Raw genomic sequence first — 19,117 nt, 5'->3', positions numbered from 1 at the left:
TTTCTATTAGGGTATAAAATATATATGTATAAAATATTATAAAATATATATATATAGGGTATAAAATATCTTTATTTTTTGAAGGTTGTGATGTGACTATGATTGATAATGGAATTAATGAATGCGCATACGACGTCAGGTTGTTGCATTACTGAGTTGCTGGTAATAGGTGGCAACTATATCAATGAGTTCATCTCTGGTGAGTCCGTTTCATTATATTTCCCTAGGAGTTTATTAAGAATTATTAGGCAGAGCTGTGTGAACACATACATATATGTGCCCATAATTATGAAAGTGGTCTAAGTCAACAATTTAAAGAAATTATATAAACGTAACTTGAAAATACCGCGTGGCCCTCTTTGTCGCGTTGCTGAACTACATAATAATGAAAATAAAAAAAGCAAATTATTGCAAACCAAACTCACGTGTAACAACGTGCTCGCTGAGTATATACAAAGTCGATTTTCTCGACAACGGAGCCCTAAGTGGAAAAAATCTTATTCCTTATTTTCGACTTATTTTTTCATGTAGAATCACCTCCATTGTATAATTTTTCTTTTAATTAATTGAATTTAATCTGTTCATATTTTTATTAATATATATTTAGTGTTTTTCTATATAATCTGTATCTGTAGGACACTAACGCACAAACGTCACCTGAAAACGAGATCATGTATTCGAATGGTTGTACTCGAATTAGAAAAATTAATTCCTAAAAAGAAATCATTCTTATTAAGACCTAAATTCTGTGCATAAATTTGAACATTAACAATCACATATCTGTTTGAACCGCTCAAATGAACATGGTAATATATGTATATAATACTTGTATTGTATGTATTGTAATAAGTAGACTCTGCCGATTTTTTAGGCATTTATAATAAAAATGAATAAGAATTTGAGAAATTTAAGAATAATGTCACATTACGTTCAACTTATTACAATTATAAGAAGAAAAAAAGATATTTCTTTTAGTTTGCATTAACAACCGCTATATAATAATAAGTTTGCTCGTAAACGATTTGGACGAAAAATTTGGACTAATAGTATAATTATTAGTATAATTATTAATTATACTATAATTATTGGTATAATTAATTATATTATAATTAATAGTATATTTAATTATATTAATAGTATATTAATAGTATATTTAATTATATTATAATTAATAGTATAATAGTATAATTATTTAACCTAATAGTATAAACCTAGTATATTTATACTAGTTCATGTCTCCTGTATCCTGGAATGTCCAGGTTCTAGAGCTGACAAGAAGGCATTCGGGGCAAACGTATACGCATTGTTTATAGTCGCCTTCTCGTCAGCTCCGAGTAGTACTGACTTGAGTACGAACCATATACACATAATTAAGGAGCATGCTATAGCGAAATCAGCCTGTACAATTGCCAACTCTTTTTACTAGTATAAATCAGGTTTAAACGTAAACGCAGGGTGTTATCAGAATCTGAATCAGAATCATATTTTACGTCAATTATCGTGTGATAGAAATATCGTATATTGCATATAGTTACAAGAATTTGAGTTATAGTAATATGTAAATCTGCAAATAGTGATGTTCAAGAAAGCTCATAAAGTGCAGAAAAAAGTTGAATTTATTTCCAAAGGAACTGGTTTATTATTCTTCTCAGAATGTTCAAATATGTTGCAACTGCATCTTTTGAATCTGTTAAAACAATTAAGATCTACGAAAATGATTGAAGATGTGTTGTCGAGAGACAAGGTCATTACATTGCCAAGATGTTGCAAATATCATAGTTGGGCCGGGTTGTTGCTCGATAAATTCCCAACATTCGGAATTAGCAACGGAATCGCCAACATATCATTTTATTACAAATATGGAGTTGCATTCTTAAATGGAACATTTCAAATGAGAACACTCCATTTTCGATTATCGTGCAACACAAGTCAACTAAAAAAGTCATTCGAAGTGCCTTAAAAATACTACTATGGCATCCTGGTTTTAATGCAACTGCACCTTCGCAAGTACTTTCAAGTATTGTGATGGATACGACAACTGCGGCCCTTACCTTGATCTCAATCGATTGGATCAAGATAAACATTGAGTGATGAAACATTGGTTTTCATGTGAACATTCACTTCAGTATATGATATAGATATTTATGATGATTATAGATGATCAGATATTTACTACTCTCCATTTCATCTGTTTGAAACCTTGTACGGCGTTACAAAGTGTGGAAGTAACTAACAACAAAATTGAAGACATATATTGATCTGACGTCCGCAGATCAAATTTTCCAGCAAGAGTTTGGATCATTGGATCTTTCGACGTGAACTTTGCTAATTTCGATCAACAGTCTAGAACGCTTGCTTTTCGGAATGATCTGGACAGGAAGTGCTTACACGGAGACGTACGAAGATTGTGCATCACTGCCTCTGATTTATTAAAAACTTGCAATCATATTTGAATAATAGACGCTACAGCTTTCGAAGATCATTTGTTTTGTTACTTATTTCTGCACTCAAATTCTGTTGTTACTCGTTGCTGTAACGAATATGTTGTTGAGTAAGTTTACCGACTGATTCTGATTGTGACACGATAAAATCAAATACTCTATATTTATTTATATATATTTATATTTATACTATATATATCTATATTTATACTCTAGATTTATAGAAATCCCTGTTTAAATGATCTATTTGAAACGTTCACTTCATGGAATCTAGAATACAGGGGAAAGATTGCTAGTGAATTGTTAGTGAGAAAGAAAGTACGTCGGATGATTTCGACCAAACTCGGAACATTTATAATATGGCAAAGTTAATGTAATTAATTAATTTAAGTTTGTTCATAATAGCGCTATTGGTTTAAGCAGGTTTGTGTTTTTATTGGATAAGACTCGTCGTAATTATTTTTCTGAAATGGAATTACGTTTGTGCGTTACATACTTGTAACATACAGTGAGCGTTTTTATAAAAGTTTTAGAGTAACAGAAAATGTAAACGTTTATTGTTTATAATTTTATAGAGGATGATAACGTTTGCTCGTTGCAAAAGATTTCTTGCAAAATTTTCCATCTTAACATTCGAATTGCAAAAAATCCTTTCCGCGAACATTGTATGTGAAACGAAGCCAATTGCACTATATATTTCATTATTCGATTTCAAGCAAACATTTCGAATAATTAAAAATATAGTTCCAGTTTTATAACGTGGGAGAGACAGAGAGAAAATAGATACATTTTTCACCTTTTGATTTATACAATCTTCAATTGAGCTAATTACTTAATACCAAAAAAATGCTAATATATGCTTTAATCCATCCTTTTAATATTTTGTAAAGGACGAATTCAGAAACTACACACAACATAAATCGCAAAGTGTTTTCTAAGTGATTGAAAAATGTATCAATGTACCCCGCTGCGTTGCAAGTTGAAATCGCCTTTTGAGGGCAGGTTAATACTCATTTAAAACACCTTAGTTTAATATATAATAATTATTTTTATTACTAAAAATGCATCATACAAATATATTAATTGTAACGTAATAGTGATTTAATTATACTGAATGTATGTAATCTGGGGGTGCTTCACTAGAAATCCTAGTAGGAAGGGGAGGAAAACGACAGGGGAGAGTTGAAAAGGAGATAGTAGGATGTCGAAAGAAAATCATTAGCAACAACGGGAATAGAATCATAAAGAATGGAAGAATGAGAAATCCTTCGGGTCTGGTTTACGACGGTCGGACGGGCCCCAAAACGGTCTCGAAAAACCCCGAGTACAATAAATGAATAAATAAATTAATCTCCATGCGGATCTGGTGTGCAGATGTAGGTTCGTACGAGCCCCTGTCATTAGCTTCGAATTTGGAAATGTCCGTGGCGGTACGAACGACTGTTTTCTATTTTATGACGGGGGCTTGATAGCGGTATGATGACTGTTACAATACTATGTACTAAAAGTGAAACGATTTTACTTGAAATTAACCGACGTAATGAAAAATACAAAATTCTATCGCTTTCTAAAATGGCACCAGACAAATGATGCACACAGCATCCCTATTTTCTGATTCTGATTCATTTTTATTTTGTAAACAATTATTATTTCTGTGTTTAATTAATTAGTTCTTGATGTTTTCTTTACTGTTGCAATTATTACCTATAAAGAAGAGTTAAAGAATATCTTTCGCGCGCGTAGATCATGTGCATGCTGAATACTTTTCTAACAATAACGTTTATTAGTACTGTTGAATTTCAACAAATAGGTTGAATCAAAAATCATTCGAGCAAATAGTTTTTTTATTTACTACCTGATACGATTTAATCCTGAAGGCTTGTGATAATGTATTTTCTGTTTTCGTGTTGAATCATGTCAGTTAACGTAAACATCTCATAAAGAAAGACCAATTCTCAGTTGATTAATAAGACATGGACATTAGTGCCAAATCGTAAAGATAAAAACATTGTAGATTATAAATGAGTATTTCCAAAATGATGAATTTGTAAACCCGTTTAAATATAAAGCTCGTCTAGTTGCAAATGGCTTTAAACAAAAATATTTAGTAGACTGTAATGGAACTTTTACCCGGGCCGCATTAGATTTATAATTGCTTATGCGAATCAATGAAATTTTTTAATCCATCATATGTATGTTAAAACTGTATTCTTCAGTGGAAAATTAAAAAAGGGAGATTGAAGTCATAAATATCAAGTCAAGTAAATTAAATACATTTTTGTATGGTTTGAAGAAATTGTAAAGGCTCTTAAAGAGAAAGATTTTGAGAATTCCCCGATCGACCGCACCCTGTCGATATGTTGTCGATTGTTTAATGTATATAATGATGTGTACACAACCTGATTTCTGTGTAACTATTAGTATTTTGAGTCGATATACAAGTAAAAGGAATAAAGAACTGTCGGATTTGCCTTAAAAGAGTTATAAGATATTTGAAAAGTTCCATAGATATTAAATTAGCATTCACAAGAAGTGAATACGATAACAATAATATTTCGAGAGGCTATGTCAATTCATATTGTTTGAAAACTGTGCAATTACTTGGAACTCGAAAAAGAGTAATTGTCAAGATTATTTGTACGGAGCCCAGATTCATTAATAACTGGTAAACGACGCCGCGAATTGCATTTACACTAAGAAAAAAGTTACATCAAATGACTTCAGGAACCAACCCCCCATTCACCGAAAGTACCGTAATTTTGGAACTCTCTGTATACCTATGCAGGTGAGCAAGTGGCGGATGTGCTGACCAAACCATTTGCAGGACATAAATTCTTGAATATGTGAACAGAAATGAGTTGAGAAAAAAAGATATATTTTGTTTATGTGTTTCATAATTATAATGTATAAGTTGTCTAATTAGGTTTTTCTTGTTCCCAGAAGAAGGAATGTATATGTATAGTCAACGGAACCCTTGCCGTTCCGTTTCGAACTCGATCTCTGTCGAACGTGTGCAATCCCATATATCTTTCTCGCAACAGGATTTGCTCCGGTCGTTAATAACGTCGCCGTGCGCGAAATTTTCTAAGTAATTTCTTATTTCTTTCGATCTGCGCCGACAATGAGTCTCGACGAATTATAAATTCACGTAGCCTTCTTCCACACGGGCACATAGCACGCAGCAATACGTGGTTCGGTGGTTCCTCTACCGGTGGTACTATCTCCTCATCCAAGTCTTCACAGATATGTTGGTTGTCCGTTTGTATCGGAATTTTCTACACCCTGCTCCAAAAATCTGCCACAAAACAATGCAAATTTGAAATGAGTTTAAGCCGCATATTATTTCGATATATGGGGATTACCACGCGTCCAACAGTGATCAAGTTCCAAACGTGTGCACGGAACGGTGAGATATAAGATTTCGGTTTTCTTAAAGACCATGTTTTTTCAGTTTGGACCCGGAGCAGTGTACCTCGACTGTGAGTTTCTCGAACACCATAACTCCGCCAACTCCCCGACTGTCGAGATAGCAAGTTCGATTGCTTTTACCGAAATTCAATTTATTTGATAAATTTTCATTCGGACCGATAATTATTTGTATTCCATTTGTACTTTATCAAACGCTGTTACAACTATTTCAATCGATTCCACGCCAGAATTTAGATATTAGATCGTTTGTTTTACACTTGTTGGGTACTTCGTAAAAATTTCGTATTGTCATTTTTGAAAAGCGATACACCCTTAGAGTCGTTTTTACAATTAGTGATCGACAGCTTTCTCTTGTTTTAAAAAAGGTGATACAGTTTACAGCGTAATTGTCATTTTGAAGTTTGGAAATTGATTGAAATGAGAAATGTGGCAAATTCAAACGATCTACGAATCTGATATTGAAGATCGACAGGTTCCAACTTATTTCAAATTTGTATTGTTCTTTTGCAGATTTTTTGAGCAGTGTGTCGAAAATACCGGTATAAATTGAGAACCAACATATCTGTGAAGACTTAGAAGAGGAGATAGTACCTCCGCTAGAGGTACCGCCGAACAACGTATTGCTGCGTGCTATGTGTCCCTGTGGAAGAAGGCTACGTGAATTTATAATTCGTCGAGACTTATTGTCGGCGCTAAATAAGATTTCGGTTTTCTTAAAGACCATGTTTTTTCAGTTTGGACCCGGAGCAGCGTACCTCGACTGTGAGTTTCTCGAACACCATAACTCCGCCAACTCGCCGACTGTCGAGATAGCAAGTTCGATTGCTTTTATCGAAATTCAATTGATTTGATAAATTTTCGTTCAGACCGATAATTATTTGTATTCCATTTGTATTTTATCAAACGCTGTTACAACTATTTCAATCGATTCAACGCCAGAATTTAGATATTAGATCGTTTGTTTTACACTTGTTGGGTACTTTGTACGGCAATGGTTCCGGGGACTATATCTGATAAAGGAGGAAATCTCTTAGATTGTACAGATAATTTTTTGTAATAACTTGAAAATAATCATTTATTATTTCAATTTATAAATACCAACATTGTCTTACTATTTTGAAATCAACCTTCAACGTACACCCTGCGTTTGTAATAACTATTACTAAGGGGAACTTCGTTAAAACGACGTGTCACAATGTTTGAAACAGTAATTGTAACAATAACCTGAGTTTAATATATAATAATTGTTTTTATTACTAAAAATGCATCAGACAAATATATTTATTATAACGTAATAGTGATTTAATTATACTGAATGTATTGCACTATACTGAGTGCGATAGTGTGAATACAAAATAGTGTAAAATACAAATGGAAACTCTCACTACATCTCACCAGCACCCTTAAATACCAGTAGATAGTAGGATGTCGAAGGAAAATCATTAGCAACAGCGGGAAAAGAATCATAAAGAATGGAAGAATGGGAAATCCTTCGGGTCTGGTTTACGACGGTCGGACGGGCCCCAAAACGATCTCGAAAAACCCCGAGTACAATAAATGAATAAATAAATAAATCTCCATGCGAATCTGGTGTGCAGATGTAGGTTCGTACGAGCCCCTGTCATTAGCTTCGAATTTGGAAATGTCCGTGGCGGTACGAACGACTGTTTTCTATTTTATGACGGGGGCTTGATAGCGGTATGATGGCTGTTACAATACTATATACTAAAAGTGAAACGATTTTACTTGAAATTAACCGACGTAATGAAAAATACAAAATTCTATCGCTTTCTAAAATGGCACCAGACAAATGATGCACACAGCATCCCTATTTTCTGATTCTGATTCATTTTTATTTTGTAAACAATTATTATTTCTGTGTTTAATTAATTAGTTCTTGATGTTTTCTTTACTGTTGCAATTATTACCTATAAAGAAAGGTTAAAAAATATCTTTCGTAGATCGTGTGCAAGCTGAATATTTTTCTAACAATAACGTTTATTAGTACTGTTGAATTTCAACAAATAGGTTGAATCAAAAATCATTCGAGCAAATAGTTTTTTTATTTACTACCTGATACGATTTGATCCTGAAGGCTTGTGATAATGTATTTTCTGTTTTCGTGTTGAATCATGTCAGTTAACGTAAACATCTCATAAAGAAAGACCAATTCTCAGTTGATTAATAAGACATGGACATTAGTGCCAAATCCTAAAGATAAAAACATTGTAGATTATAAATGAGTATTTCCAAAATGATGAATTTGTAAACCCGTTTAAATATAAAGCTCGTCTAGTTGCAAATGGCTTTAAACAACAATATTTAGTAGACTGTAATGAAACTTTTACCCGGACCGCATTAGATTTATAATTGCTTATGCGAATCAATGAAATTTTTTAATCCATCATATGTATGTTAAAACTGTATTCTTCAGTGGAAAATTAATATCGCTTTCTAAAATGGCACCAGACAAATGGTGCACACAGCATCCCTATTTTCTGATTCTGATTCATTTTTATTTTGTAAACAATTATTATCTCTGTGTTTAATTAATTAGTTCTTGATGTTTTCTTTACTGTTGCCCGGTCTTGTTGACCCTTGAAGAGAAGGCCCCAGCCATCACTCCATACACTTACAACTTTTTTGAATTATTAGAAATATTGAAATGAAATTTTCACTAGAAATAATTAAAATATCATCGTGGGGCACGATTTTTGATTTCCTACAACCACTATGAAATTCTTTAATTTCCTGATCAAGTATCCGAAAATCGAATTGCTCCATCTTCTTCAATTGTCGAAAAAAAACCGAGCTTGTATAAAAACCCAGAATTTTCGACAAAAATAAGGTATTGCATGAGTAAAGTGAAAACATTAGAAAGTTCTAGGAATCCGTCTTAAAAGATAGAGGAGAGTTTTCCGAATGTAATGGTATACAATTTGTTAATTGTTTTTAGACCCAAATAGCAAAGTTAATGTCAAAGTTCAAAAATGTGTCGACGGGCGTAGTTTCTCCGCAATATTTTTGTATTTTTTCGAAAAGTTCTTCGTCCAGCACGAAAACTCTACACATAATCGGATTCTGTAGACATTTCTGAAGAAGAAACGGCCCGGTGAAAGTGACGGAACGATTTTCATTTCGAGTCGGACGAGAAAATATTCGTCGGCAACACGTGTATGACGTTTTGTCGCCACGTGCTCGCTTCTCTATGGTAGGCGGGCCGAGCTATGCCATTAAAGACGCATTAACGTACTGCGCAGGATGGGCTGGTAGTGGGGGTCTGAGAAGCCGAGTTGCTCCCCCGTCGTCACAAGGTTCAACACGACCGAGGTATACGCCACTAATGAGGCAGTAACGTTCTGCGCAGGATGGAAGTGGCTTGCGGTTAAAACTCAAGAATTATGGGCTGCGATCGAATCATAAAAGCATCAACAACCTCCTGTGTTCCAAAGGCACGTCTATTTAATAATAATGGCTCATAAAATACGTTGTTCTCATAAAACATTTAATACTATAGCAATATGTATATATTGAACATAATGTAATTGTAATATCTTTTATATACAATACATAGAGACCAAAAGTGGCAACGTCACAATTACACACGTTAACCAATCAAGAGAAGTTCATCATTATTGAACCAACCAATCGTAGACGGGATAAGTACCAAGAGTGGTGGCAACGTTGCAGTTACACACGTGACCAATCAGTATAAAACCAGCCAATCTTAGACGGGACAAGTATTGTAGAAGATTTCGTTCGCGTATTCGTTCTCTTCGTTCCCGAAGGCCATAGTGAATACTTCGTTTTACGAAACGGTTGGGGTAGAGTCAAGCTCGTTACTTGCGAGGAACTTACACTCTTAGTACACAGTTGTAGAGACGGATATACAGTCATTTCTAAACGGACAATGGGAGGAGCACGTTCGCCGAGTGTAAAACCAAAGCAGCAGAATGCATCTGCAAAAAACAGGAACAATAAGCCACGAGAACGTAATCTACCGGGCGGCGGAAATCGTGGACCGCGTGGTCGGAAAGGCGGTACATGCTTGTCAGGCGGACGCGGCGGTGGAATGGTTGGAGGAAATAGGAATAACAATGGACCGGTAAGGATTTTTCACAATTTTTATATAAATGCACATGTACACAGACACACACACACACAAGAGTTTCCCATGATCTTCGTTCTTGTCGGCCATGTTTGCTTTGAAATGATACGTAATTCTTCTAGATTTAGGGCTTCATTTTTGGTCTTACCTTTCATTTTTCATAAGTGAAACACTAGCTTTTGTTGTATACCTTTGCTATTTTCATCCAATTTTATACAACTTATTACAGTAAACCTTCGTTGTCGATAGAATTTCTAAATATATTGTTTTTCTTGTAAATTATTAGATATACTCATATATGAATTACGTGAGACCTAAATATTTTGGAAATTAAACCAGAATGTTGTGTAAGTCTTTTCAAATGTTTCATGTAATATGAAATGTCTTATTCGTTTAAAATATTATCCACCTATCTTAAATAACACAGCAGTAAATATTTCATGGTAATTTTCTTGACTTGAGTCGGATTTTGGGAATATTGTTTGATTTTATTAGAAATAGTATCATTTTTCCTGTGATGTAATTTGCCATCAGAGCGTATTCATTACTCATATAAAGTGCTACAAAATAGCGCAGGGAGCTCATAAGAAGCAAAATAGCCACCAGGACCATCGAAGAAACACGTGGAAATCAAACTTGAAATTTATGATTTTAATTCTGTATGCTATGCATATAAAAGAGTGCTACTGTACCATGAAGTTTTTACGTTGATATACTTGAACGTAACTAGAATACATCATTTAAGTTGATTGGGAAAATTTTATTTAATTGGAACTTAAAAGTTTTTGTATTTTGGAATTTTATTCACTTATTAATTTTGTAACTATCTTTCTGAGAATAGTATATAATATGTGTATCATGATAAATATTGTTGCTTCATAATTTTTAGTTCTCTGACTGCAAAAGGCGTATGTACACTCACAATAAATTTTGATTTAATTTACTACATTTACTTATTTATTAAACTAACTTCTGAGACTTTTGTCAAATCGCTAGATTTGTAAAGAATTAATATTTCATATATTTGTTCACGAAATCAATTTAAAAAGAATTTTACATGAATTTTATTTCTACAGATTTTCTGAGACAAACATTTCACACCTCATAGATACCATAATTACCAATAATCTTTCCACACTTCTACTTGAAAATATTTCAACTTCTGGCCAGATTTACAATGTCCTTGAATAAGGATTAGTTGAGTGTGAAATGTTAACCCTTTGCACTCTGCTGTCCCCCCTTGTAGGACATTAAAGTTTATTAGTGATTACGGGGAATTGAGTTATTTCAGCGCAACTTTTTGAGACATGCATGTTTCCCTGAAGTTTTCTCTTGAAATGGCACAAGAAATCAAATCAAAATATAGTAAAATTACTAAGATATATACAAGAAATGTCAGCGGGTTTTGACAAGAACGTGAAAGGCGTGCTCACGACGGTCCGAGCACTTCAAAGGCGCCATTTCATATTTTTTTATTAGAACAATGGCAAAGCGTTCAAACACGAATGAGTCTCATGACACAAGTAGTAGCGAAGATGAGCTCCAGATAGACGTTTATACGGATATGTTAGAAAGACTAACTGTAGAAGGTTTTCTTCTACAGTTAGTCTATCGTTTTGATAGCAGCGATAGCGATATCGTCCAAGCAACAAGGCGACGAGAGAAAGAGTTCGCATAGATAGCGGTTACAACAACAAAACAAAATTATAAAAAATAAAATATTGATTTTTTTGCAAATTTCTCGATTTCAGCCAAATTCATAGAAGTCCAATATCATTATAATATGTTAGTTAGTTCCAAAACCATACTAAATAATACGAGGGTCTGTAAATGCCCGTTTCTGCTGAAAAGTGGTGCTGAGTAGCTGGTAGCCAACGTCCAAAATGATTCGGAGTGCTAAGGGTTCAGAAATTTTTTGTGCATTCTTGTTTTAACAATGCTACTCTTGTTTTCATTGTAGCCATCATGTAATAATGAATTATCAGGTTATGATTTTATGTAAGAATATCAGAACTTTTATGAATGAACATCGTAACTTGCTTTGTCACTTACAAGTTAAAACAAAAAGAGTTTAAGAATAAGAAAGAGAAGGTTATATAATTTTTAAAGAACAAATTCAAATACATATTTTTACAGATGAAGATGAGCGATTCTATGGATGGAGATACTACTATGTCTGAAGGAATGGGTATGAGTATGGGACGAGGTGGCGGAATGCGTGGAGGACGAGGAGGACGAGGAGGTGGTGATAGAAATATGGGAAATCGTTCACAAGATGTAAGCAATATTTTGTTATACCTTGTATTTAAATATTATCTAATATATTTGACATAGAAAATAATTAAATAGAAGTTTTATCATATTGTAGTAATATAACTTTATTGATTTCCAAATTAGGATCGTTTAATGGAGCGCCTTATGTCTATTAGTGGACCTACTCATGAGTTACCACCACAGGAAACAACAGAAAAAAAATTCAGTGGGCGTAATCGTTTGTATATTGGAAATTTCACAAATGATGTGACTGAAGAAGAAATTAAACAAATGTTTCAACAATATGGAGAAATATCTGACCTCTTTCTAAATAAAGAGAAAAATTTTGCGTTTCTTAGAATGGTAATTTAAATTCGTGTATTTCTATTTCTTTATCTACATATAATATGATTATAACAATTACCGTTTGATAAAGAATGATAATAAGTTTTGGCTGCATATATATTTATTTGATATGAGAAATTATTTTAAAGTTTAGATATTGAAATCTATCTTAATTTGTAGTTCATAGAATCTTCTAATTTGTAGGATTACAGAGTGAATGCTGAGAAAGCAAAGGATGAATTAAATGGTACCATGTGCAAAGGTCGTGCAGTCAGAGTACGCTCTGCACCAGTTTCATCCACAATTAAAGTTAAAGATCTGACTGTATGGACTTCAAATGAATTGCTTGGAAGAGCGTTTAGTGTCTTTGGTGAAATCGAGCGTGCAGTAGTTATTGTAGATGACAGAGGAAGAACAACTGGTGAAGGAATTGTAGTGTTTTGTAGAAAACAGTCCGCTCAACTTGCTCTACGAAAGTGTACAGAAGAATGTTATTTCATAACTGCGTAAGTTTCTGTAATGATCATAAGTATTAAAATTAAACCCCAACGCCACGCTTGTTGCATTAAATAATCAACAAGTGCCAATTAAGATAATTGGGGAAGAGAAAAATAATTCCTGATGGAAGCATGATTCATTTATTTGTTTTGTGTGCCGAAGACGGAATACAATTTAAGAACAAAATGGTTATATTCATATAAGATTTCTGCAAGGTAAAAGAAATGTATTTCTTACAGTTCTTTACGACCAGTCGTCGTTGAACTATTTGAACAACAAGACGACGTAGACGGTTTCCCTGATAAAATTTTGCCACGGAAACATCCAGAATTTTTTAAGGCTCGAGATATTGGGCCAAGGTTTGCACAATTGGGAAGTTTTGAGCACGAATATGGAACAAGATTGAAACAGCTTCATGAAGTTTACAAGCAAAAGAAAGAAGCACTGAATAGAGAAATGGCAATGGAAGAAGAAAAGTTGGAAGCTCAAATGGAGTTCGAACATTATGAATATGAAACAGAAGTGTTAAGAGATCGTGCGTATTGTGACTTATTCATATAGTGGTATTTAAAATTTGTTAGGTAATGTATGGTTTTTGAAATGAATTTTATCTTTTTATAGAGCTACGCATGCGGGAAGCGGATCGTGAACGGCAAAAGAGAGAATGTGAAATGAAAGAAAGACAAGCTGAAGAAGAAAGAACGCGCGAGGAAGAATTAAGAAGAAGACAGCAGGAAGAAATGGCTATACGTATCAAGAGACTAGAAGAAGAGTTACATAGGCGTGAACAAGAAAATAATTTGTTTATGCAGGTAACTAAATTATGTATTACTTGCTATCTAGAGGACTTATATTTCCACAAATTTTTATAGTATCAAATGCTGTATGTCTTTTTATCATACGAAGATGAATGCCTTAATTATTCAGGTTAATTTTATTTTTAATGTTGAGTGCTACTCTGTACAATTACTCTTCTTTTGATTAGTGCTTAAAAGTTTCAGCTCGTAAGTCTAACCGGTATAGAAGTTTTATTAAACTGATATCTGTAGTATCGTTAAGTGTTACATACTTTGTTTTAATTAACCTTTGCAACTGTATTAAAAATAATTGTATCCGTAACACTTGCATAGCATTAATGATATTTTTAATTTCTTTATTATTTGTTAATAATGATAATCATCATTAATACTATTTTAGGAGCAAGCAATGAGAACTGGCGGCGGAGGTGGTGGCATGGGAGAAAAGAACTACGATTCCGTTAGTAATAGTGATCGCGATGGATACGGACAACCTGATGGTAAGTTTTCATATCATCTCAGTTGTCATACAATATTTGTAATTTCATTTAACATGTGAACTGTAATGGTGTGCGGAATCCCGAAAAAGTCCGGAATTCCCTTATCTTGGTTATTTTGATTCCATATTTTCGGGTTCTCACATAATCTTAGAAACTACGATAATATATGTCAGCAGCAAATATTAAATGGAACGATATGCATTCAGGTTCTTGCAATTTTCGAGAATCTCAGACTTTCTCGAGAATCCCAGAAACTTCGTGATCCCATCCTGACATTTTGGGAAAGATTCGTTGCCTGCCCTAACCTGACATTTTCAGAATACCACACACCTATAATAAACTGTATGTTTCGTGCATTTGTAGTCTTCATATGTACCATTCCATTACTTATTGTTCTACTGGCTAGACTAATTTATAATCATGTGTTGTTCTTTATTACAGGTGTAAGCTGTATGCCAGTGGTAACGTATCTTATTACATTACTGCTTGAGTTACTTTTATTTTTCGTACAAAACTACAATTTAAGAATTAGTATCTCACAAGATTAAATTTATTTTCTTTCATTTATACTTACATAATATATATATATATATATAAGTACCACCGCATATATATGCATTACATATATATATATATATATATATATATATATATATATATATATATATATATATATATATATATATGTAATGCATATATATGCGGTGGTACTTCAAAACCATTAAGTCTATAGGCGGGAACTATTAGATGAGTTGGACTGTGTTCTTGCATGATAAAAAGGAGCCATTATTGTTAGCGAAAAATTCTCTGGAAAAAATGCGCGAAGTGACTTCGTTACAAGTCTTCCCATGAAAGCATGTCTTTCAAAACAACAGAATTCTAATTGTCTGCAACAATGCCACCTAATGCCATTAAATGTTGAATTTCATGTTTATATTTTATACAAATAACTTTATTTTAATTAATTGGCTTTAACATCTGGAGGTGTCAATGGGCATATATCGATGCTTCCTATTTAACCAATTTTTTTTTTTTATTAATACTTTTTGATGCGGATATACATCGAAGTTATCATGTTCCATTTTACCTGAACAGAAATGTAGGAGGTATTTTTGATACAGATAAGATATCGTTATTTTTCATCCACGGTTGTGTTGCTTCTGCTTTCACTTAAATGAAAGTAGATACTTCTGTGATATAAATTTTTGTTTTTCTTCGAAACTGCTTGAAACAATCATGAAGCAATTGATTGATTTCAGTTCTTCAAGATTGATTTTGTAGTGTTGGATTATATCGAAATGTGAGATATCTTCATGAATGTATGAGTTTTTGAGAGAATATCAGGGAAAGTTAGCCCTCTGTTATGTTCTGCTTGGGAATCGAATATACAAGTGATGGAAATATACTAATGAAAATTAAAGACAATTAGTTGGTCTGCGGTGTATAAACTTATACTGCTATACAGAATGGTAGGGCATTTACAAATTTTATAATGACTTAATATATTGAAAACTGTATAGGTAGGTTAATTTAATTTTTATTTTGGAGCATGAATTTAAATGTATACATAAAAGTGAATATTTAAAATTCTTTTAATGCGTAGTACGAGCTTCGATAATGGATTTAAATACTCCCTAAGCGACGAAATATATTTAAACATGTTACATTATTCTCTAGGTTATACTCTGCGCATTTGTAGATGCTACAATTCTAACTAAAACTATATTAATATTTTGCCACATTGGTCTCTCCATATGCTTGCAAACAAGAGACTCTGTACTCTATTTTCTCTAGCTGAGTTAAGGATTAGGTGTGTTAATTACTATGGAACTAACATACATATTTCCATGAAAAATTTATAATTTTCATAAATGGTTCAGCTTACTATTTAATATTTCTAACCTCCACCAGTAATTACGTAATTCTAGTTCCATAGTAACAATTTGACATTTATTGACCAAGAAATGCCCAACAATACCAAATAGTATTCAAACATAATTAGCTTTGTTCAGAAAATATTTTTACTATATTTGAAAATACAATTTTGTTTAGATAATAGAATTTATCTAGAAATAGAACAATAGTTTCTGAATGCAGCAATATGTAAGCTGTACAGATGAGCAAGTGATTTTTCTTTTATATGAGAAATCTGAGGGATGTTCTTAACATTACTTTTGTAACAGATGTTTCTTTGCATACTATTTTGCAATTCATCATTTACACATTTATAGAAAGATGTGTACAATTCTGTGGAATAAATATTCTGTAGAGCAGGGGTGTCAAACTCAAAAGCTAACTTGGGCCAAGTAAACAATGCTTAACTTTAGGTGGGTCGCAAAAAAAGATCAATGTTCATAGAAACAAATATTTTTATTTTGACTAGTACATTGTAATAAACACATATATAAAGTTAAATTATTGTATACATCCTGATACTTGACATCAAAAATGTTCATCTCGAGCCGCGAGTTTAACACCCCTGCTGTAGAGGTTGCTTAGAGTCCTTAATCACGCCTCTTTGCTGCTGCCGTCGATACTTAATCTGCAGACATGTATAAAATTCCATTAATGCTTACTCCGTAGTTATGTTGAAATATCCAATCTTCGTCCATGATTTCAGTTGCATGAGATAACATTTCTGTCTCTAATATTTCTATATACTACTCCTTCTTCATATACTTTTAATTTGTCGCAAAGGACCAACACCATGACTGGAGAAGCACCCCTAAACCATAATGTTTCCGCCTCCATGTTTTACTGTTTAAATTTGATAACGCACGTTGAATCTTTTACCTATTAGTCGACGTACCCATTGAATTCCATCAGATCCAAATAATTTAAATTTGCTTTCATCACTGAAAAGCACATTTGACCAGTCTTTTATTGACCAATGAAGGTGTTCTTTAGTAAATTTAAGCCGGGCCATCCTGTTCTTTTTTGAAATCAATGGTTTCTATGAATGCTTTTATGAATATTTTTGTAAATACTATGAATGCTTTTATGAAAATGCTTTTATGAATATTTTTGTGAATACTATGAATGCTTTTATGAATATTTTTGTAAATACTATGAATGCTTTTATGAATATTTTTGTAAATACTATGAATGCTTTTATGAATATTTTTGTGAATAGTATGAATGTTTTTATGAATGGTTTCATTCTTGTGAATGCTTTCATGAATACTGTAGTCCTCCTGGGGTCAGCAATTGATATAGGCGCCATATTTTCTTGTCCTGTCTAATTGAGGTTTTTTTGGTTGGCTGTACTTGTATTTATCGTTTAAGTGTCCTTGTTCTTGAAATCGCTTCTGTATGCAGTACACAATTTGTTTTGCGATGTCAAAATGCCGAGAAACATAAAAAATGAATTCACCGTTTTGTAAAGCATTTATAACTCGTTTCTTTAGTCATTTTGGTAAGCTTTGTCCTCGTACCATCTTCGTAAGAATAAAACAAAAGCATAAAAAAAGGATTTGACAAATATATCAATATTAAGAAATAAATTACATGCATAAATGAAACGTCCGAATACTTTTGTCCTAGCTAATTTGAATAAAATCTATCTTATGTGCAGTATAGAGCAAATATTTATGAGTCACTCTCACACGAGTTAGCGTTCGTCTAATAGCAAACAAAACGCGGAATGGCCTGCTCCTAACAATAATATCGCAACATAGGAAAACAAAAACATGTTTATCTGAATACATATGTTCGGTACTGTATAAGCTACGATAATGTAATGAAGAAGTCACTGAATTACTTCTACGTGGACGGTACATACAAAAATGTCTTCCACATCTAAAATTCTTATCAATAATAATATTTATACAGGATGTCCCAAAATTGTCTCGCAATCCGAAAGTTGCGGGTTTCTCAGGTCATTTGAAGAAACTTTTTCCTTTACAAAAATTTTCTTCGAGGCACCATTAACGAGTTATTAACGAAAAACAGTGACCAATGAGAAGCGAGCTCAGCTGGCGCGAGGCGACCGAGCGGAACTGGGCTTCGTGCGCTGGTTGGCTGGGCCACCTCGCGTCAGCCGTACTTGATTCTTATTGGTCACTGTTTTTCGTTAATAACTCGTTAACGGTGCCTCGGAGAACATTTTTGTAAAGGAAGAAGTTGCTTCAAATGATCCGAGGAATCCGCCATTTCCGGATTGCGAGACATTTTTGGCACACTCTGTATAACCTGCTACCTGCTCGTAAACTAAAACGCTGGAACAAAATAACATTGAACAATATGTTGTTCATTTACTTTAGGTGGGAGTACATTTTAAGAATCCTCTCTGAATTATAATTCTGAAGTTACAACTGATTAAACAACTCCGGAAATTTAATCAGAATGATTTACGGAAAGAATGAAACTGTTTTAGGGAGAGAAATGCGAGCAATATTTTGCGTATCAAGACTGATAGGGGATTATTATTCTTGTTCTTATAATCGACTGTGACAGGTGCTGTGATATCGATGGTAATTACCGTCGTTGATTTATATGTTGGGCATTTGCTTGGTTGTATAAGGTGAATTAATGTCGAAAAATACGGCATACATTTGTGACAAAGTTCGAACAAAATATATACATATATATCGTTTGCTTTAGCGCGTGTTTACACGCAATCCATTCTAATGTTGTACAAGACAAAGCAACATCTAACATTGTGTTTCCCCTTTCTTTTCTATGTGATTTGACGAAAATTGATGATGACCTGTGCTGCTGTCAAACATGGATGGTCGCCCTGAACCG

General features: G+C 33.4%; 1 protein-coding gene across 7 annotated transcripts in view; it reads left to right on the top strand.

Moving 5' to 3' along the window:
* The window catches only part of LOC117228511 (protein no-on-transient A-like), a 28,015-nt gene that overhangs the window by 1,444 nt on the left and 7,454 nt on the right, over positions 1-19,117 (top strand). For 6 of the 7 annotated variants that reach the window (XM_076528370.1, XM_076528369.1, XM_076528368.1 and 3 more), the window contains exons 4-12: positions 85-9,322; positions 9,445-9,975; positions 12,115-12,255; positions 12,376-12,594; positions 12,781-13,082; positions 13,314-13,609; positions 13,696-13,886; positions 14,272-14,371; positions 14,813-14,832. In XM_076528370.1, the coding sequence (XP_076384485.1) occupies positions 9,781-9,975; positions 12,115-12,255; positions 12,376-12,594; positions 12,781-13,082; positions 13,314-13,609; positions 13,696-13,886; positions 14,272-14,371; positions 14,813-14,832 (1,464 nt within the window). In that variant the 5' untranslated portion in view covers positions 85-9,322; positions 9,445-9,780. Of the gene's footprint in view, positions 1-84; positions 9,323-9,444; positions 9,976-10,152; positions 10,326-12,114; positions 12,256-12,375; positions 12,595-12,780; positions 13,083-13,313; positions 13,610-13,695; positions 13,887-14,271; positions 14,372-14,812; positions 14,833-19,117 lie in introns of those variants that run through there. The other variant, XM_076528373.1, reaches the window with a different exon arrangement.

This window comes from Megalopta genalis, unplaced genomic scaffold (assembly GCF_051020955.1).
Source record: "Megalopta genalis isolate 19385.01 unplaced genomic scaffold, iyMegGena1_principal scaffold0435, whole genome shotgun sequence".
Lineage (NCBI taxonomy): Eukaryota > Metazoa > Arthropoda > Insecta > Hymenoptera > Halictidae > Megalopta > Megalopta genalis.
Note: the sequence above shows the minus strand (reverse complement) of the source record. Positions and strands in the feature narration are given on the sequence as shown.